Source organism: Cyanistes caeruleus, chromosome 7 (assembly GCF_971803275.1).
Source record: "Cyanistes caeruleus chromosome 7, bCyaCae1.hap1.1, whole genome shotgun sequence".
Classification (NCBI taxonomy): Eukaryota; Metazoa; Chordata; class Aves; order Passeriformes; family Paridae; genus Cyanistes; species Cyanistes caeruleus.
The window spans coordinates 6,505,251-6,527,097 of record NC_141707.1 but is presented as its reverse complement, the minus strand read 5'-3'; the positions used below and the strand labels follow the sequence as shown (position 1 = coordinate 6,527,097).

Genomic DNA, 21,847 nt, shown 5'->3' with positions numbered 1-21,847 from the left:
TGTTTATCCTGTTATCCTCGTGTGTCTCCGCAGGTCCCAACTGCTTTGCGGGCACCACGATAATCCCCGCGGGCATCGAGGTGAAGGTGGACGACTGCAACATTTGCCACTGCCACAACGGGGACTGGTGGAAGCCGGCACAGTGCTCCAAGCGCGAGTGCCAGGGCAAGCAGGCTCTGTAGCAGCGCCCCCGGCCAACAACCCGCTCATGGTGATGGTGATGATGGTGATGATGGTGATGAAGGAACGGCTTCGACCTCCCGCCGGCTGCAGCAGGGTCAGCAGCAAGCCCTGCGAGGGTGCCACACGAGCAGAGATCGGTACCTGTGGGGAAGGAAGGGTCTCCCCTGCAGCTCCTGTCCCGCTTTACACACTCCCTAGCCGGTGTGCAGGTGTGTGCTGTGCTGTGGGAATCACCAGGGCTCGCTAGGGACGCGCTGCTGGGACTGGGGAGGACAGCAGGAAAACAGCCCTCGCACCTTCCCGGCCCAGTGATGCCTCCGAGGTGCCAATCCATTCACTGCTCTCACTTTCTACAGTGTGGATCATGGGGTTTTTCACATTTATTTATTTGAAGGTTTTTTGCTATTGTGATGATTTTTTTTTAAGTCTCTTCCTAAGCTGGGATCGTCGGGACAATACAGCTGTGAGTGGAGCAATAGATGGAGCATTTTTATTGTCTGTAAGCGCAGGTGGCACTAAGGACAGGAGAGAGGCAGAAATTAAAAGGGATTGGGGGGGTGGGGGGTGGTAAAAAAAAAACCCAACTGGAATGTAACCTGCAGCAGGACTGAGGTAGATGCACAGGTATAGACCGGACAGCCAAGACACGAAGCTGTATCTGTGTTACACTTTCTCCACTGAGTGGGGACAATAAAGTCGAAGACACCTACACAGTCACCGTGCCCTTGATGGGAGCGGAGCCCACAGCAGCTGCATGGGCAGCCAACCACAAGGTGCTCCATGAAAACAACATCTTCCCTGGCTTGTCTGGGTGGGATTCCTGGCTGGAGCATCAGTGGGGGAGCAGAGTGAAGAGGATCCCACCTGTTCCTGGTTCCTGGGCTGAGCATGTGCTCACCTGCCTTGTCCCATCCTGAGGCTGCTCTCGCTGGAGCCCAGGGCAGTGTTTCATTGCCTTCAGCGACAGCAGGTCACAATTACCATATGGGATCACCCCACTCTGGAGGTTTCCAGGAATGTCCCACAGCTGTGGCAGCACTAAACTGGCTCAGCTGGCAGGTAAGACCCTTTGCTACAGTGGGAGGGAGCTGCCCTGGCTCTCCTTGGGAGCATCCACAGTGCCAGGGATAAAGCAAGCCATGGTGCAGCAGGGCTGGGCTGGGCTCCTGGGAAGGTTCCCTGGGGAAAGCAGCTGCTTTCTGTGCCTGCCTGCCAGGAGCAGAGGTCCCCAGCAGCCAGGGGTCCCCGTCGGGCTTTCCAGCACTGGGACCTTCTGCTTTCTCAGGCTGCAGCTTCCAGGCGATTCTGTGAGAGAAAAGTCACCAATGTCATCTCCCTGCCCTGAGGCCTGCCCAGCTGAGCACAGGGGCCTTTCCCATCACTGTCCACGCTTGGTTCCCTTTTTGGTCAGTGCCGTGGGGGTGGTGGTGCTCACTTTGTTCAGAGTTCAGACTCCAGTCCAGCACCTGCTCTCGACAGTGACGGCAGCAAATCCTCCCCACAGCATCCTCACCGAAGCAGATCAGCACATCAGGCTCCGTTTATACACACTTTTGCCTTTATACTTTTATTTCTTCCCCGTTTTGGTGTTTTCCTGGAGGGCAGGGGTGGGAGGAGCACTTAGCACAGCAACTGCTGTCCTGTGGCTGAGCACTGGCTCCCTGCAGGCCGAGCTGGTACCATTTGAGACGTCGATGCCACATTTCCTTGTAAGCTGTTGCCTGTCAATGACTATCCAGTTTCAAAACTTTCAAACAATAGTGTGCCTGAAACTAGTGAGAAAAAAAAAAAAATCTGTACAAATGGGAGGGAAGGGTCCTAGAAATAATATTTGATGTGTAAAAGAGTATATTATTAAAAAATTATTTTGTTAAATATAAAAGTGTGTGAACCAGCAAAAAAACCCCAGAATTATATATTTGTGGTGTATTTTACTCTGCTAATCATCAGCCATGAGAACCCCATGGATGGGATGGGTTGCTCAGGAAGTGTCTCAGCAGTAACTCAGGAAACCAGTTTTGCTTTGCCAAACCAGGATTGCAGTTTGTGGAACTGCCATGAACCAACACAGCTCCCAGGCTCTCACTTTAACCCCTGTCTGCTTTTTTATTACTTTCACTGGTGCCATTTTATATTTTATGTCATTTCCAGAACATGGAAATTTGCTTTCAGTTCACAAACTCCATTTGGTACCTCCAGATGCATCATTATTTACACTGATTAGTAGTTACTCTAATTAATTACAGCTTAATTACTGTAGTTAATGTTTGTACAGTGCTTGGAACAAGTACAGCACTATACGTGCCACATATTATTATTTTCTTTGTTATTAATTAAGCACCATCTCCATTCCATGCTGTGCTACTTCATTATTTCCCAAGGAGTCACAGTAGCGCCCTTATTCCCACCCAGGAGTACTTTTCTCCCAGCTGCCAGTGGGATTGGCATGGGAAGAGCAGGGGGATTGCTAAAGAATGTGGGGATGCTCAAGATTTTGCCCTTCACTCTTCCACAGCACTGTGGGGAAAAAAAAAAAAAAGGAAAAAAAGGCAGGTGGAGAAGGACCCCTTGACCCCAAGGATTCTGCCCAGGGAGCTGGAGCATGCTCTGGGTCACGTGAGGGAAAGCCCTGCAGATCCCATCAGGGATGTGTCTGCAAGGTCTCTGTAGCTCAGGTTGTAGAAGGGAATCTGATTCCCCCAAACCCAGCAGTGTCACAGTCCCACTGAGGGGTCCCACAGCTCTCCCCAAGCACCAGGGCATCAGTGGGACAAGGTCTGGGACCACAGGGAGAAGTGAAGGGCACCAATCATTTTCTAGGAAAACTTGCACTGTTTGTGTGGCAGAGTTGCCAGTTCCAGGTGGGCAGTGTCTCCACAGCACTGGGCAGGCCAGGGTGGATCCAGAAATGAAATCCCATCAGGCATTCTCCTGTGTACAGAGGAGAGTACACTACAGAATTCCATCCTCATCCCAATATCCTTACTTTTTTTTTTCTTAATGTTGTAGTTCATTTTTTTCTTTAATTAATCACAGCTCTGGGCCAGCCAGACCCATTAACTACTCTTCTCATTTAGACCTTTCAGAGATGCAGTTGCAGATGCAATTTAATTTGTTGACCCGTGATCGATAGCAATTAATACCATCCCTTTAATCTTGTTGAAAGGTTCATCTTAGGCTTCCAGAGGCTGCCAGCTGAAGGGAAAGGTGCCTGGTACATATGTTATCAGATGGGGGAGCACAACCTCCTCTGTGGGCACTGTCCTCCCCGTGCCCCCAGGCTGGCACTCTTGAAAATACAACAGGTATTTGTGGGAGATGGAGAAGAGAAGGTGGATAAAAGCGAAGGGAAGATGCTGAGGGGTAAAGAAGAGCAGGAGGCTTGGTAGGGCAGAGAGTAGGGGAAGGTAGAGTTGATGGGTTGGAAAAATGAGGGGAGATAGAAAGAGTACAGCCTAGCAGATGTGGCTGGAAAAGGGAGTCAAGTCATTCTGGCGAATGACTTGAACTGGAGCAAAAGAGCAGGTCAGAGAGTGGACAGCTCAGAGGCAACACCTTCAGCAGGAGCAACAGTGAAGCTTGCAGAAAAAACAGACCCAGAGTCAGGAAAAGTCCTTCCTCTTAGTGTTCTTACACCCAAACCTCACTGCTGTGATGCCATCTTTTGGCCCCCAAATGCAGCAGCTGTGTACAGCTCCCTCCTCCTCCTCCTCCTCCTAGCAGTGGGAAAGCCCATCCCAGGAGCATCACCTCGCCCTGTCCTCATTAATATGCCATTAGTCAAAATTGTTTTATAATTACAGGATTACTTCCTGCACACCCCAGGGGGAATGACTCAGCTCCAAAGCACAGCAGGGCAATGTCTTTCTCCCCCAGGAAGCTGCAAAGCACGCTCCAAACTAGGCTAAGCCTGGGAAAATCCCAAACTTTGGGTACTCTCCATCCTACCAGTGCTCCTGAGGCAGCAGCATGCAGTGGCTTCAGTGGCACACAGTGACACGAGTGCCCTGGTGACCATCCCCAGCCATCTGTCCTGGCTGCCAGATCCACTGCAGCAACCCCTGTCCAGCCACAGCTCTGCCAGAGGTAAAAGCAAAGAGCAAATCCCAGGATTCCAGCACAGCAAGAGCAATAAAGTGTTTCTCTTTGGTGGTTGTTAAAGGGGAAAGAGGGCCCATGTGGATACAGGGCAAATGAATGCCCTTTACATAGCAAAAGGACATGGGTTTGCAACAGCAAGTCAATAGAGAAAATGAAAAATTTATCAAAAATCCACCTTCCTTGTGGTGTGGAAGCTTAGCTTTTAAAAAACAGGGGATGGAAGGCATGGAGAGGAATTGCCTGTATTTATATATTTAGGATCATAGAATGGTTTGAGTTGGAACCTTTCAAGGGCCATCTAATATACTATATGGATTTATTTGTACTTGCAGGTAGTCTATCTTTTTTTATTTTTTTCTTAAAAGAAAGTATTTTTTTACCATGATTAAGTCCAGTACCCAAAAGAGCTCTGCTCTGAGAAGATGCCAGGTCATGCCCCCAGTCAGCCACAAAGGGTAATTATGCACTAGGAAATTGGAAAGAAAGACAAAACCCAACCCAAAAGCCAAGCAAGGCTCCTTTGGGATGGCACAGAACGAGATGGTGTCACTGACTGGTCTCATCCATGGGGGCAGGTGATGGTTGCACCCATCTGCAGACATGGCCTCATCTTTTGGGCAGGCAGCTGGGTCTTAGCCATGGGTGCTCAGGAGACAGACAAAGCCTCTCTTTTCTCAGGAGTTCATGTCCTCTGACTATGCTGGCTCCCCTGGAGCCACTATTTCACAGACTCATGGTGTGGGCTGGAAGGGATCTTAGAAATCATCCTATTCCACCCCCTGCCATGGGCAGGGACACCTTCCACTGTCCCAGGCTGCTCCAAGCCCCCATGTCCAAGCTGGCCTTGGACACTTCCAGGGATGCAGGGGCAGCCACAGCTTCTCTGGGCACCCTGTGCCAGGGCCTGCCCACCCTCACAGGGAAGAGATATCTGCATTTAATTAATTAATTATTTCAATTAGTTATCTGCATCCCTGTGAGCTGGTATTTTCTTGGCACTGGGCTTCCCACAAAAGAAGGCAAGGGTGTGGGTATGGCAGCACCAAGTGACGCTCTCAGGACACCCTTCCCAACACAGCCTTCCCAGTCCTCAGCTCGTGGGGCAGCCCTGGAGCTGTGCCCTGTGCCTGACCCTTTCTGCCCATCACACCATGCTGCTGGCCCAACCAGCAGGTGAGAGGAGCCTTTCTGATGCTGCCATCAGATACAGGAGATGGTGATCTGGGGAAAGGACAGGGAGAGAGGCTCAGCAAGTGTGAGCAGTTAGACTTGTTTCAGGGGGACAAAGCAGGATTTCAGTAATAATTAATGCCACTATTAAAGATCCTCATTTAGACTGTAAGGCATCTGGCACTGGGAAGGACACAATGAAGGTACTTTCGGTCATTAAACACACACAATGTTCCATGCTGCTGTTGTCTTGACAGTGATAACCCATGAAAGCTTGAAGAGAAACCACCAGCCCGTTCTCCCTCCCAGTTTGCATAGGGATTATCCTGTTACCCCTATGGATTGTCTCTTCAGGTATTCCAGCACTGCCTTGGCTCTGTGTTTGGAGAAACAGCCAAAATCCAAGTCTGGGGAGTCTGGGAAAAAAAGTCTTGTGAATCTGGAAGGCAAAACTCCAAGGAAGCAGGTGAAAAAGGGGGCTCACCAGGCTAAATTGTCCTTCCAAATGATGTGTGATGATCACAGACTCACAGAATAATCTGGGTTGGAAGGGACCTTTAAAGTCCATCTAATCCAACCCCCTGCAATGAGCAGGGACACTTCCCATTAGACCAAGCTGCTCAAAGCTCCATCCAGCCTGGCCTTGAATGTTTCCAGGGCTGAGGCATCCTCCACCTCTCTGGGCAACCCCTGCCAGGGCCTCACCACCCTCACTGCAAAAACCATCTTCCTTATACCCAGTATAAACTGACCCACCTTCAGTGTGAAACCATCACCCCTTGTGCAACAGGGTGAGATGATGAGTGGACACTGCAGACAGGAGCATCCCACCAGCAGCAGGCTCTGTCTTTTGCAGCCTCAGGGCCTACCCTGGAGGACTTTGGGAAAAGCTGCAATAAAGCCAGGGTGAGGAGTTCAGCTGAGGTGCTGAGAAATGTGGCCTGGAGTGTTTGTACCATCCCCAACAGTGCCACCAAGATCTTGGCTAATAAACCAAGTTTAATAAAATCAGTTTGGTTTCAGAGAGAGGGAGCAGTGATTGTTGCTCTTTTCATTACTTACCTGACTTGGTGGATGCACCCTCTGCCTTGCCCAAACACTTTCCTGGACTTCTAGGGCCCAACTCTCTTCCTATAATCTGGCTGTGTTTGCCTTTTCTCTTTTTTTCTTTTTTTTTCATAAGGACAAAAGCTTTGGGAAAGGGAAGAGATAAAAATGTGAGGAACTTGCTCTCCTGCAAATGATCCACTCCCATACACGCTGAAAGGCTCATTTTGCAGTCCATTAAGCTCAAGTTAATGCAGGTAGAGCATGTCTGGCATTGAGAGGATGGTAAAGGTTTCGGGGTTTAATTTTACTCAGATGGAAAATCCTATACATTCCTGGCTGGTGTTGGCACTTCTGCAGCACAGCAAACAGGCCCCGCAGGAAGCATGAGGCCAAGGTTAAAGCACTTCTAAGTCAAGATACTGTGATACCCAAAGAAGCAATTTCCCATTGTATTGCGAATCTTCTCGCACTTTATTGGCATGAATTGAAGCCACGAGCCAAAGGGGTGTGTGGGGACCCATTGGAGCTGCAGATGGCTTTAAATTCCCCCTAACTTTCCCTGGATTCAAGGTTATCCTCCCGGCTTGGCCAAGGGCCTGCGCACTTGGGCTAATTGCATTTCCAAACAAACAGCACTGCCCCTCCCTGCCCCGCCAGCGTGAAGGGAAAGCAAATGGAGACGTGCCTGGAAAATAAAGTGTGTTTGTTACCGTGCTCTGAAGCTCCATGGGATATTTAAGCCCTCCTAAAAGAAAAATCCTAAATCCCACTGCTTTTGTCGGCGGCAGAGTGGAAAACAATGAATGGAAGGAGGTGCAGGTGCCTCAGGCAAGGGAGCAGGAGGCAGGGAAAGACAATCCTTAAAATCATGGCACAGGTGCCATGAGACTGTGGGGCTCCCTGCCTGCTCCCCTTGGTGCTTCTGAGATGATCCAAGGTTTGTCTCCACCCAGCTGGAGCACGGGGACCAAATCACCATTTACATTTACTCTCTTGCATCCTTCTGGATTTGAGAGTGGATTTCCTAGGCCAAAACTCCCCCAGTATTTGTATGCTACCCGTGAGTGTGACGCCTTCTAGCAGAAATACGGGAAGTTTCTTCTGTGAAATCACATTAAGAGCAGAAATCAGAAAGTCCCAAATGGAAGACAAGATCCTGCAGGTTAGTTCAGCATAGAAATAGAAGTTTAGGTGGATGCACACCTGAATTCCTGATCACTGAAGCATCCTCTGAAAGAGTTACCCCAGCAAGGGAAGTGTCACTGCCCAGGCTTGGCCTGTTGCACCTCTAACCCTGAGCAGGGCACAGAGAGGCTTTGAGAAATCCACCCACACCAGACTTGTTCTGTCATTTTGTCAGATGTGCTCTCCAAGCAGTATTACCCAATCATGGCACTTGGCCTTACATTTGAGACTAACAACACTCTTCTGATAAAAAAACACCAGTAGAACATAACACATAGCAAAGATTCTGCTACCTCCATGTGCAGGGGCCACCAGTGCTGGAGGAAAGCCTTGAGGCATCACAGCCTATGAAAAGAGAAACCAAGCAGTTAGAAAATGTGAAAAGAAATAAACATGAAAACAACTCAGCCACATTCCCTTCAAACATACAAATTTGGACCAGAACCTGCTCCCGGAGAAGATGCAGGGGTCAAAACTGGCCTCATGAGAAGATGCTACATCCAGCACCAAGAAGAGCAGGAATCTCTCCCCATTCCCAAGACATGATCTTAAAATCTTCATTCCCCACAGGAAATTATTCCCATGGCAGGAGGCCACTCCATCTGATTTTCTCCTATCTGTTTGGTGATAAATGTATATTAATCCACTGCCAGATAATCTGCACCACTCTGACCCTGGAAACCTGGGCCTTTTCCAGGAAGAAGTGACCTTGGTTCTTTTGCAGGTGTTCTTTGGATGCACTGAGTAATAATACCAAAGTGACAAAGGCTGGAAATGCAGTATTGGGATAGATCATGCCAAAACCCAGGACAATTCAGTGACATTAAATTAGTGCAAAGACTCAAATTCCTAAAGCAGAGCCTATAGCTATTCCTAAAGCTGATATAAAGGTGATGCAACTATCAATGCAAGCTGTTATGAGTTTTATTCTTGCTATTTTTTATTAACCAATTTTTCATCTTTGCCCTCCTGTGGAAATACTGCACGATAAAGGGCGAGGGCTCGCTCACCTGCAAAACAAGAGCTTTATGGCCTGGCCTGAAATAGATCATTTGCAACGACAAGTGCTATTAATAAAGTTGGGGGCTAGGAAATCACAGGGAGCTGTGTTTCATATCACTGCAAGAGAACTAACTTTGTGGAGGAAAATGAAATGTTAACCAAAAAAGCCATTTCCAAGAGAAATAGTCCCTCTGTACATCATCAAACTAATAAAAGTTACATGCAGTCATGTAACAGAAGGAAATTCTTCCTTCTCCTGGTCACAAATCATTTTAACCCCATTTCTTTGTGTTCTCGGGTTCAGAACACAATTGCAGGCTTCTGTCAGCTTTGTTGGTGAATTTATGCAGCTCTTTACTGCTCACCTATTTCTCATCTCGGTCTTTTTCATTAGTGAATCACAGAAGCATTAATTAACTTTTAAGAAGCAGATAGCAGGTTTGTTTTTTCTTCTGTGGATAACTGAATCAAAGATGGGCCTGAGCTGTTCAGTTCTAAGTGGAAATCCAGAAATGGAGAGCAGCTACAATTCCAGGTTGTGCTTTAGCCAGCAGGAAACATTTTAGTATAAAATTTTACATAAAAAGAAGGGACCTAAAGAAGCATCCATTTGCAGAATAGGCCCAGCCTTTACCAGCTCTCCTGCAGATGCTTTACAAGCTAATTTTTTTGTGGAAAATAAAACCTACTGCAGTGACTGAAGAGGAACACAACACTTTGGAAAACCTGACTGAAGGGATCAGGTTGCTGGCAGCCTTGGCAGCAAATGGTAAGGAAAATCTGGAGATGGGGGCTGCTCTTTGCTCTTGGTGACTGAGGAGTGAAAGAGCTCTGGCATGGACAGCTGTGGTCTGCACAGCTTCAGAATTTGGGGAATGGAATGACCTAGCTTGGACTTTAAAGCCCAACTCATTCCACCCCCTGCCATGGGCAGGGACACTTTCCACCATCCCAGGTTGCTCCAAGCCCTGTCCAACCTGGTCTTGGACACTTGCAAGGATCCAGGGGCAGCCACAGCTTCTCAGGGCCTCATCAGAGAATCATTTCTTCCTGACTCTAATCTAAACCTGCCCTCCGTCAGTTTGAAGCCATCACCCCTTGTCCTATCACCTGATGCCAGTAAATGGCTTGTGCAGAAGGAGTTTGAATGTTCAGGGTGAACAGCTGTATTTTATGGGCTCATATAAAAATTCCATTCATTATTATTGAAACAGTAAACACTGTAGGCTCAGCACTTCTGAAAGGTTTGTGGCGTTTTCAAGATGGGCATCCTGAACTGAGGTGGAGGAAACCAAAGCAGCCAAAGTACTTTGATGTGATTAACTCCAGGGCTCAGGCATGGGCTGGAGCCTGGGTGCCACAGGATCCTGACCTCGATGCCAGCCACCAGGATGTCAGAAAATGTAACAGAATCACACAACCATTTTGGTTGGAAAGAACCTCTGAGACCATCAAGTCCAACCTGTGACCAATCCCTAAAAACAGTGGAGAGCTCCTTCAGGTGGAACAGACCTCTGCCTTCTCACCAGGCAAACCCTTTGATGGCCCTGCTGAGGCACAAATCCCTGAGTGTGTGCCACCTCTCCCCACATGAATTGTTACTGCAGTCACGGATCTCAAGTGTCCCCTGAAGGCACATGGTTCAATATTTATAACCACTTAATAAACACATGAGAAATGGCACAAGTACAGCCCTACATAATCTGTGTGCAATGATCCTTGGTGACAAAGTTTAAGTGACCAAATCCTTTCCCAGGTCTAATGATATTTTGGTCTAGTAAGCCAGTGATATATCTCATATGGCAAAAATAAAGCACTCATGCATAAAATTAATACAGTAAGCTCTGAAGTCATAAAGCTTTCAGTCTGTGATATATGAGATGAGAAAATGACCAACATGTAATTCAAGCTCTCCTGGCACCTTATTCCTGACAGGGTGTAGGGTCACCTGGGCATTGCATGATCAATCCAGGCTGTTCCAGAAGGATATGAATTGTTAACCAACCAGTTCTGGGACCCATCTGGGTGATGTGCATAAAATGGCCCCAGAGGACACAGGTGGTAGGTTCTCCTCATGGAGGTCAGATGTTTCTGTTCTTTCCAAACCTGCATGAGAAAACTTCCAGCAAATTGCTTCCATCCATTTTGTTCCCCTCATTCCTGTCAGAAGGGCTCATGATGTGACAAAAGGCATTTGGTCCAAGTCTCCCTGCTCAGTTAGCTGGGCCTCTTTCTAGGAAAGCTTCCCAATCAAACAGCAGAAACACAATTCCCACATTAGCCTCCAATAAAATTGGGAACAAACTCCTAGAAGTCCTCAAAAAGGATGACAGCAACATGCACAAGCAGCCTATGCCACACACTGCTCCCAGAAACACCACCTTATTTTTCACTCCTGTGGAAGCACAAACCAGCCATCCCAGGACTGTGGCAGAGCTGCTGTTTCTCTGAGGGGCTGGACCACAGTTCTGGGCTTGTGTGCTCTGGGAGACTCCCCTCTCACAAACTGCACAGCCCTCCAGAAACTCCTGCAGTGTCCTGGCCTTCTGTCCCTGTGGGAACTACTGTTCAGGGAAACTCCCTCAATCACCTCGAGAAAGTGAGGAACCATCCAGAAAGTGAGAGCAGGGGGTGAGAATCACCCAGCAGTGCCATGAGTCTGCAGCATGAGGGAGGGCATTGCCACTGCAAAACCTGTTCCATGCAACACCTGAAGCTCAGGAGAGCAGGGCACACAGGTGCAAACACAAAACCCTCCGTAAAGATATCAAAGAATCACCATAGAATTGTTTGGGTTGAAAGGGACCTTAAGGATTGTCTTGTTCCACCCCCTGTCATGGGTGGGGACACCTTCCCCTATCCCAGGTTGCTCCAAGCCTCGTGCAAACTGGCCTTGGGCACTTCCAGGGATGGGGAATCCACAGCTCTCTGGGCAGCACAATTACACTCAGTAGTGACAAATATTACTCTCTGCAGGTGTGTTGTGCACCTGACTGCAGCAACTCAGGGATGAGAAATGTAGCCCCTGTATGAGCACAGACACTGCCTGTGGGTGCAGCATGGACCCCACACAAGGACATGCTGCAGACTCCATCATTCTGCAATCCAGCCCATGTTTCAACCAGGAAAATAATTATCCTTTGCATGTGAGACGATCAAAGAGATTAAAAGAAATCTCCAGCTCCTCAATCAGGAACGCTGCCAAGCTATCGAATCAATAGGTTGTTAGATACTTGAAGTATGGGATCATGTGAAAGCTATCAAATGATTTCTTTGTTAATAAACTGCTACAGTAATTACCATTAGAATAGGAATGGAAAGATATGGATCAGAAATGGAACACTGTGAATGGTTTCTCATTAAGTGAAATTAAAGCCCGTGGGATTTATTTTTTTTTTCTTTTCTTTTGGCCACGATTCTGCTCCGTTTGAACTCGCATGCCCAGAGCTGCTCATGCACCCTGCTTTGTACGTCCCCATTTCACATCAAAATCTTCATGTTGCTGAGCCTTCAGTAGAGATTTTTGGTTTTTTGGTCTACCTGCTGTCCCCCAGCAGCAAAGGGGGACAGGGAGTGGGGCTGCAGTCAGTGCAGCAGAGGCTGTCTCTGCCACTCCTTCCTGTGAGGGCTCCCAGCAGCTTCTCCTGCTCCCAAAACCTTGCTGTGCAAAGCCAATACACAGAGACAGGAGGCATTACAGCATCACCACCCAAATTACTGACTTTCAAAGGTCTGCTGTGCTAAAACATAAGGTTTCAGTTAAAGAATGTGGCAAGCTCCTCAAATCATAAACACATCAGGAGGCAAAACAAATAGGCAGCCCACCTCCAGCCCTCCCACTTGCCACTTGGGATCGTTAGAGTAATAGATTTTTTTCACTGGAACAGCTTGACCTTGTCTAAAATGCAGGTCAGAGAATGCAGTGAGATACTCACAGGGTTCAGCTTCACTCTAATTAGTGGGACAGAAATTGTCATGCTGGCTTCGGGGGGAGGAGGGAGAAAACCACTTGCTGCAGCTGGAGGAACAGTCAGCTGTCAAAGCCAGCTGAGCTGCCCACACAACCATCCCAACTTCCCTGACATCCCTCCTCCTCCTTTACCCTGCCCATAGCTGAGAGACCACACAGAAGGAGGAGATGCCAAGCAAGAAATCCTGAGCAGGTCTCAAAAACCTCATCTTTTTAAGAGGAAGAGAAAGGTTGTGGAGGCTGGAAAACACCTGAATGGTATAATTCAACATCCACAAATCCCACTTTACCCACAGTGTTTAGACAGGACAATAATTTCAAGTGCTTCCAGACCCTTTCCAGACCTAATGTATTTAATGAAATTGGTTGTCTTCTACTAGCACATAAAGAAGGGGGGAAAGAGGACTAATGGATGTACATTAACCTTTTGGTACCAGATTTCCCGATACTAGCTACTAATGCAAAATGCATTAGAGGGAAACATCTGGGAACCTGGAGTGTGGAACTGCTCTCATGCAGGGATCCCTATAAGGCTAAAATTCTGAGGTGGGCACAGCAGGGACTCATGCAAAGGTGGTTAAAAGTGCAAGATGATCAAAGAGAGCTCTCCAGTCTGCTTTGGGAAGGGATACCTTGCAAAACAGGCTCTGGAGAGGTGAGGATTCAGAGAGTGAGCTTTGCAGCTGCCTCCTTAGCATGGGAATTTCATTGCTCATCCCAAGAGCAGAGCCTTGAAGCCCCTGTATAAAAACTCTTCCACTGCCACACGAATGCTGATGGGCAGTGCCAACACATGAGCTCCTTCCCAAGTTCTTGTGCTGGCTTGAGCAGCACCAAAACAATGATTTCCTTCCTCCAGCAGGTACAAAATTATCTTTAAGATTATCTCTTTGAAGATGAAAGAAATACCAGGAGCAGCCTGGACACAGTGTGAAGCACAAATAGAAAAGGTGAAAGTGACCATGGCAATGAAAAGACAGAACAGCCTCAAATGCCTTTATTTGAGGGTTTTTTCACTTGCTGTGTGTTCTACTTTGAAACTTTAAGACTTCAGTGCTTTTCTTTCAGTGATGTGAAGAGAAAGGGGAAAGAATAAGACCAGAAGTGAATGTATAATACACAAAGACAGTTGAAATAGTTACATTAATGTGCACTAATTACATGGGGCCCTGTTAGGAGGAAATAAAAGCAAGGTTATAGGCTTTTCCTTTGGATTTGGCAAATGTAGATGGAATGCAACAAGACCAAATCAAATCCTGACCCTTTTCTCCCCCCACATTCTCTGCCTGTTGGTGGGAATCTTTTCAATGGCCGCAGAGATTGGTAAAAGCCTGAGTGTCCCACATTGGTGCAGGGTAGGCACAAACACCCAGCTTTGGGCAAGTCTGCTGTCCTGCTGATGGCTGGGACACCACATCTGTAGCTTCCAAGAGCCAAGCCTGGGCAGGGACAGGCTACTGAGCCCCAGACACTGCAGCAGCTGATAATTCTGTGTAGGCAGTTCCTCCATCTCTCCTTATTGAGTCCAGGTTGCTTTCTTCAAGCACTCTGAAAGGCCACTAAAGGCCTGGAAAACCCCCTAATGTTTATTCCAGGCTCCTCCCAGATGTTTTCACCACACCTTGTGCAACAGGTACACAGCAAGCAAAGAACCAGAGGCCAGAAACCTTGTACTGTGAGTGGACTGATCTGAGGAGAACATCTGCCTCCGATTTTGCAGTTAAACAAAACCGTGACTTCAATTTAATAAAAGCCTTCTGCCTACAACCACAGATAAAATTGTTCAAGCTTGGCTGGGTTTAAATCCAGAACCTGGCACCCCTTCAGAAGCACGTTAGTGAGCTTAGGGTAGAAAATTTTCCCATTCTGACAGAAGCAGCTGCTGGGACTCAACTGCTGAGAGCAGGAATGAAGCATTGCATCGGGCACAGGCTCCAGAAGCAAAGCACACAGGGGTCAGGGGCAGTATCTGCATTAATAATAATACTGTTTGTAAGGCCTTTAGAAACTGTGCATGCCACTAAGAGTAGCTGGTTTGAATCCAGCCATGGCAGTGACCCTGGCTTTACACAGCCAACCTGAGGGCACGTGAAGGAGTTCAACCTGGAGCACAGCCTGACTCCTTTGCCCTCTCCCAATCCTATTATCTCCTGCTCTCCTAAAACCAGCCTGGGGACACAGCCAGGCTAAGCATATGGCATTCCCTTGCTGCACAAGGGAAGAAAAAGATCCAGCACTGCAGACTTATTGAATTAAACATTATTGTGGCTAATGCAATCAATAAAGCATTGATTGCATTATCCGTATTAATATTTAATTCAATTAAAAAGCTCACAACTTTTCTTTTTTAAATGTTCCTTCAGATCTTTTATGCTGCAGAATTAAAGTTTGCTAGAGCATGAATTCCAGCTAGACCCAAACTATAGCTGATCTGGGTTTCTCCTGGCATTAGCTACTCAAAGCAGAGCAGGAAAAACCACTTCCCTGGTCAGGCTGCCAGCAGCACCCAGCACAAACCCTGCAGAGAGACTGGGACTCCCCCTCAGGGGATGGGCAAGCACACAGCTGTGTATGGCAATCCAAAAACCTCAGTTCAGAAGCCTCCCTATTGCAACTGAGCCCCCAGAGGAGGCAGCTTCCTCCCACCAAAGAGTCTGGCTCTTCTGAGAATTAGCAGTTCACAGGAAATTAACCCAGCCCCACACTAGCTAAAGAATGAAGTACATTTTTATCAGTTCAGCAAGCTGAGCAAGACAGCCAGCTTAGCTTCTGCTTCACATTCCATTTCTAATCCCTATTTTAACCCTGTTGTCACTGGGTACCTGTTTTACAGCGGGGCTTGAGAAGGGAAGCCCAGCCCTGGTGCAGCCCCCGTGGCATCACTGCTCTGCTGGACAGAGCCACTCCTGCTGCAGCGACTGTCACTGAGCAGCCACAGCCCCGAGGGGAGCTCAGGGCTCTAAAGCTGGGCTTTGCCAGCCCTGCTCAACAGGGAAGGAGCCTCCCTGCCTCTGGAACACCCTTGGACATGCAGGGCAGGCGCTGTAAGGCAGCCAAGGGCGGTGCTGCTCCCTAACTCCTCCCAGGCGTGGGGCAGAGCTCTTCCCACCCCCGCTGGAGCCAGACATCCCAACCCCGGCTGCAGGACAAGCCCTGGGGAGCGGCCACCCCGGGCCTCGGCATCTCAGAGCAGGGAATGACAGCGGGGTCTCACACGCAGCGGGAGCTGACGGCTCTCTGCTGCTTCATCAGACCAGACCTCCGGCCGGGAATTAAATTGAAGCACACAAAGTGCATCTTCTCCATAGGAAAAAAATAAACAAAGGTGGGGAGGCTTCCTCCCCTTCTTCCAGCTGATTACACACAAAATGTTCTTCTGCCTTCAAGGGCAATTTAACACTAGTTAAACTATCGTTAATTTAAATCAAATAAGTCTGAAAAGATAGAACATGCTGCTCTGCTGTTAAAAACAACTGAATCTTCATTTGTTCCATTGAGAGAGATGCTGCTGCCATTTCCATACCAATACCATCCAGCTGTCCAAAGACCTCTTGCTGTAGTTTTTAAGCTGGTATTTAAACCTGCTTTGTTGGCTCTTTAAACACAAAGCAGTTTCCTTAAATATCAAAGATTCAAACCTTTCCATCAAAATGCTTATGGGAGTAAAGGCAGAAAAAGGACATGGGGCCAAGCTGATTAATACCAATGAATGTGACATCACATCCACCCATTTCCAGGTGCTCTGCCAGCACCGAAATACAAAACAGCCTAAGGAGGAAAAAGGAAAAGCTTTGTTCTGCTGTGTTTCACAGAGTTGAACTCAACAAGATGCCAAGATGCTGCTACCCAGACTTTGCTGGCAGTTCAGCCAGTGGACAGGGCAGGCCAGGCCAGAACTGCTCCTGCCCAGCAGCTCTGTCAGCACCGCAGGGCTGCCAGTGAGGAGCTGATGTTTGCCTTCCCTCTGCCATCCTGGCAGCAAAGCCAGCCCCCAGGAGCTGGAAGCAGCACAGCAAGCACAAGCAGGGACACCAGATGATCCCTGTGTTTATACACTTCCCCCAAATAACCCACACCAACATGCTGCTTTACACCAGGCCACAGCTTCCATGCAGCCAGCCTTGTCCTGAGCAGAATGCAGAAATTTCAGCCAAGATGCAGTTCTGCTGGAAGACTGCCACACAAAATAACTGCTCCAGAATAAGTTTCGTCTTAAGACACTGGACCTATGGAGGAAATAGAACCAGCTTCAATCCCCTGCCTAGAATTATTCCTTTCCTTGAATTAATTCCCTTCACTCATTCACTCCTTCAGTGAGCCTTGCCCAGGCTGATCAGGCATAACCATGTTGGGTCAGGTTCAACCTCAGCTCACAGCTCGGGACAGAGCAGAAGAAAAGGGCTGCATCCCCCTAAAGGCTGTGTAGGTGCCAACTGGATGAAGCACTTGCTGACATCCTTGTTACCAGAGATGCAGCTTTGGACACTCCCATGCTTGTTACCATTGCAAGAGGGCTGTGAGACAACAGAGCCACAGAATGCCATTTCTGATTTGAGAGCAAAAGCAGCTACTGCTGTTTGGTACTACTTGGTTGCCTGTTGTTCCTCTGAACCATCTGCAGAAATATTGAAACATCTCTCAAAAAGATCTCACAGTATTTACTAAAAATGTTATCTTCTCTGAACTATTAGGGGTGTTAAACTGATGTTATGGAAGGGAAGAGGTGTCCCAGATGAACTAATTAATAAAGAGAAACAGATCATTTTCAAGAAAATATGATTGAAAATCACTAACCTGAAGAACTTCTTCCCTGTGAGTGTGGTGAGGCCCTGGCACAGGTTCCCCAGAGAAGCTGTGGCTGCCCCTGGATCCCTGGAAGTGTCCAAGGCCAGCTTGGAGCAACCTGAGCTAGTGGAAGATGTTCCTGCCCATGGCAGGGGGTGGAATGAAATGACCTTTAGGATCCCTTCCAACCCAAGCCATTCTGTGATACACAGTATTTTTCATCGAGATCAATAAAAATATCTATAATCCTGAATGGAAGTCTTGGAATTCTATCTCTTCATGTGAGGTAATGACCACTAGATGATCTCTAAGGTCCCTTCCAACACAAACCATTCTGTATTTCTATGAAACACCCCAATCATGAGTGCACTTTAAGTACATGCAGGTTAGCAGGAGAACACTAATAAAAATTCATGTTACAGCTGAAGTTCTTTATTAACCTTTAATAGATTTTCTTTGATAAACTCATCTACTCACTGCTTCTGACTAAGCCAGGCTACTATGGCTATCAGGACAAGAAGTTTCTCAACACTTCTGAAATACCTTTTCCATTTGCAGCCTGCTTCCTTGTACTTTCCTTTAGTGTACCCTGGTTTTTAGACTAGAATAGACAGTGAGAAATGATCCCTACACACTCCTTACGTTGCCTCAGGAGTTTAGAGCCTTGCTTTCAGGAGCCAAACTCCATCCAATGGATTAAGGGACCTGATTTCTTGATTTTTGCTCACTACAAAGCTCTTCTATCAAGTGTGATCTCTGTGCTTTCAACAATGAGCAAGAGTAAATTAAGGAGGGTCTGTGTCACTGACCTCTAAGTTTTGTGTACTTGCAGTGCTTCAGTAGTGTTTGGCACCTGCTGTAGCTCTGGTATCAACATCTACCATGAGGCTCTTCAAGGCTACAGCAACATAAGCTCTGAATTCCTGCAGAGACCTGAAGCAGATGGACCAGAGTTAATTTTGGGTAAGGGTCTCTCCTCAGTGTGACAGGGAGTGATTCTTAATGTGACTGGAGAGAAACACTGCTTGATAACACAACTGTTTTCAAGGGAAAAAGGATGAGGTTCAGACCACAGCTTAAAAAACCCCAAAGTGTTCATGGCAATTTTCTGAGTCTCTTTGTGTCTGCCAAGGAACAATGGCTCTTAAAGTCTGTAAAGTGCTGTCTCTGCTTTAGGATATAGAGCAGGATTACTGATGGGTCCAATTTCTACCTGGTAGGGTGCAGAAAAGCTCCATTCTTAAGAATTTTGCAGAGATTCACTGCCACTTTTGCAAAGAACACAGCATTAGGAATATTGATGTGCTATGAAATGCCAAGTTAAAATGTGCTATAACTGTTAAGACAAATGCCCAAGCCCACACAGTATTGACTGGGTACCTCATTCTCTGCCAGCATTTATCTGTGCAAAACCCCAAACCACATTAATCCCATAGGCTGTTCCACTTATTAATGAGCCCTGCATTTAGTGAAGAGCAATGAGTCAGTCTCGCATAAATGGTAAGACTAAGATCCTCCAGCTACTCAAATCTAGCAGATGCTATTGAAAACTGTAGCTGTTCTACCTGTTCTGTATAGTTCTAAGGGTTCTACAGGGCACAGGACCTCCAGCAGCAATGGTTACAAAGAGCAGCTCTCCTCTGCAAAAGCAGCTCTTGGTGTGGGTACACCATCTTCACAGCTGTACTGAGCTCACAGAAAAATGTTTTCATTCACCTGTTGAGATATGTATGGGATATGCACTTATTCTGCAGCAATTCATGCAACAGATGTTCCAAACTTACTGCACACAAAAAACTTTCATTATTACAAACAATACAAAATCAAACAACTTGTGTACTAGCCCCCAACCATCATTCTTATTGTATATTATTCCAAGACACCACTTTTCAATTACAAATTCACAAGCTAAGATACAAAACATTACATAAGAGCAACAGAGTGAGGGTGTAAGATTCTGACAATAACTTAATGAGCCATTATGAGAAATATTGTAACAAATATGAAATAATCAAATATTGATCCAGTGTAGCCAGCTGTTTAGGTACAACTGTGTGAAGTGAAGCACAATTCTTTTGTGATCACTGTTTATTTTTTTCTTTAAAGTAGCCATGAGATCAACATCCAAATTTACAAAAATATTTATTATATTAAATAAGGATCTCAGTGCTTAAAAGCCTTCAAAAAATAGAACTGAATTCTAGTCACATGTTTACAAGTATGAATGATACAGAACTGAGTAAAGCATCACTCTTTTTACAAAAAAAGTAAATTTTAGACTAAGATTTTTAAATACAGTGTTCTCAAAAGTGTCTGCTTCCAGATGAATTCAGGCCATTTATTTAACTCTGATTTCTACAAGACTTATCCCACGCCAAGAATTTTCAGCTAAATTCAGTTTTAAGAAGTTATAATAAATGTCACATGGCACCTGACATGTCTGCACAAGTTCAAATACAAGGAGTTCTTTTTTAAAAGATATACAAATTCTGGCCTGGGAAATCTTGATAAATTTAGTAGATCCTTATCAGTGGATATTAAACACAACACAAATGTGGTCATGCTCAATTGCCTACAAAGGGCTGGTTCAAATCAAGAAAGCAAAAGGTTTCATTTGGCAAAATCCCAGTTACAAAATGTCAGTGATTATTTATTAAGCATTTATTAAGTTCAATGCAAAAATAAAGCATATTAAATAAGCCAAGGCACACTTTTCAATCCTCTCCTCCACTGTACCTTCATTTATTCCAACATATCAGCCACCTTTAGTAACTCACTTAAATGCTCAAAGCTCTCCTGAATCCAAAACAGAAATCACAGCTTCAGAGCAGCTTGCCAGAGCATCCCAGCTGCCCACGATTTTCCCATTTTACAGCCTTGCTCTTGGGATGCTGCCCTTTTTGATATTCACTTCACAGGCAGAAGCTGAAATGACATCACACAGTCTATGAGCCAGCTGGAGGGGGCCATCCACACCTTGCCCTGCCGAATTTTCTCTGGCTGGAATTTGGAAGCCACGTCATAGATGACATACTGAGTGCAGAGCCTCTGGTCAGAGGTGGGCTCTGCATGGTAGGCCACAGTGTTGATGGTCTGTGTCACGTCACTGTCTGGTTTGGGCTGCCTAACCAGGACCTGGCCGCCCCCTGCTTTCACCAGCTCCAGCAGATCACTCTTCTGGTGCTTTTTGAAAGGTCCCAAAAAATAGAAGTAGCATCCATCAAATAACTTAGGCAGCTGTGTGGAAGAAAAAAAAACAAAAGCATGCATGGATACAGGACTTCACAACTGAACAGAGAAGAAAAAATGGAAAGGAATAATCAGAGCATACAAAACCCCTACAATTTAAAACAACCACCACTGGGAAACTAGAACAGTAACTTAACATGCAAGGTTCTCAGGGTAAGTATGCAACTGAGAAAAAAGCTTGTTTATGTGGCAAATTCTTGCTTCTGTTGAAATACTTTCCAGCACAACAGGGTTTGAACTATGAGTTAGGAATAATTACAACTACTGTTACAATGCAGTTAATAAATTCTCCAGTGTAATCCAGCGAGTAACCAGGAATTAACCCAGTTAAAAGTAAAAAAGGCCCTGAATGGAAACAAATAGCAATAAAACCATTTTTCTTTCAGAGCTATGTTCTAAAGCTGAGCAGAGGCTGAAGCACATCACTTCCTGTCCCATCAGGTGTGATACAGACAGTGCAATAGTGCTCCCCTGACAAGGTTACAGCAACATCTCCACTAATGGAGAAAAGTGACAGCTTTATGGGTGTTCACGGCTCTTTGGATCACCTTGCACATAATCAAATTTCCTGTACAAGACCACATTAAAATTTTACATCTGCACCTTTGCGTGTGGCAAAGGGCAGAGCTGCCCAGCCCCAGGTCATTAATCCAGGCTGTGTGGAGCAGTAAAACTCACCAGCTGCTCCCGGTTGAGCCGCCCTCGCCGGGGGCCACCTTGGACTTCGTACTTCTCTTCTTGTTCTCGAACTGAGCTCCGCAGACAGGCTCGTACCCCTACAAAAACCAAAGTAAGAGAGGCAAAAATTAGACACCCCAGGCTTTAAGAGAGGCTTGCATGTCATTTTAGGGACTAAGGAGCTGTGCTAAGATAAAATTATTACAATGCAAGACATCACATTCACACAGCATCGAAGCTTGTGTGCTTTAGCAATTTGCTTTTAAAACCCGAAAAAAATTTACAACAGCGCCTGAAGATGCAAGTGAGATGGTGAGAAGCAATATCACACTAAAATCAGTGCTATAAACAGCAGGAATTATTAGCTCTTCCTCTTACCCTCTAAAGGTCAAGCACTTAATGTCAAATGTCAAACTGCTGATCGCTGGGAAGCTCAAAGCCAGCGTGCGGAGCCAACACTGCAGTTATGAAATG

At 46.5% G+C, this 21,847-nt stretch overlaps 2 protein-coding genes across 6 annotated transcripts in view; one reads left to right on the top strand and one right to left on the bottom strand.

Moving 5' to 3' along the window:
- The window catches only part of VWC2L (von Willebrand factor C domain containing 2 like), a 46,342-nt gene extending 43,577 nt beyond the window's left edge, over window positions 1-2,765 (top strand). The window contains exon 4 of one of the 2 annotated variants that reach the window (XM_023930617.2): window positions 34-2,765. In XM_023930617.2, coding sequence (XP_023786385.2) covers window positions 34-182 — 149 coding nt within the window. In that variant the 3' untranslated portion in view covers window positions 183-2,765. The remainder of the gene's footprint in view (window positions 1-33) is intronic. The other variant, XM_023930620.2, reaches the window with a different exon arrangement.
- Window positions 1-21,847, bottom strand: part of BARD1 (BRCA1 associated RING domain 1) — a 72,685-nt gene that overhangs the window by 12,381 nt on the left and 38,457 nt on the right. Inside the window, exons 10-13 of one of the 4 annotated variants that reach the window (XR_015288850.1) lie at window positions 21,374-21,471; window positions 20,224-20,683; window positions 19,004-19,162; window positions 7,983-8,034 (exon numbers count right to left, since the gene is read on the bottom strand). Coding sequence is in view for 1 of the 4 variants with exons in the window: in XM_023930412.2 (XP_023786180.2) it covers window positions 20,354-20,683; window positions 21,374-21,471 (428 nt within the window). In the remaining 3 variants the exon portion in view is untranslated. Of the gene's footprint in view, window positions 1-7,982; window positions 8,035-17,877; window positions 19,163-19,226; window positions 20,684-21,373; window positions 21,472-21,847 lie in introns of those variants that run through there. The other 3 variants (XR_015288849.1, XR_015288848.1, XM_023930412.2) reach the window with 3 other exon arrangements.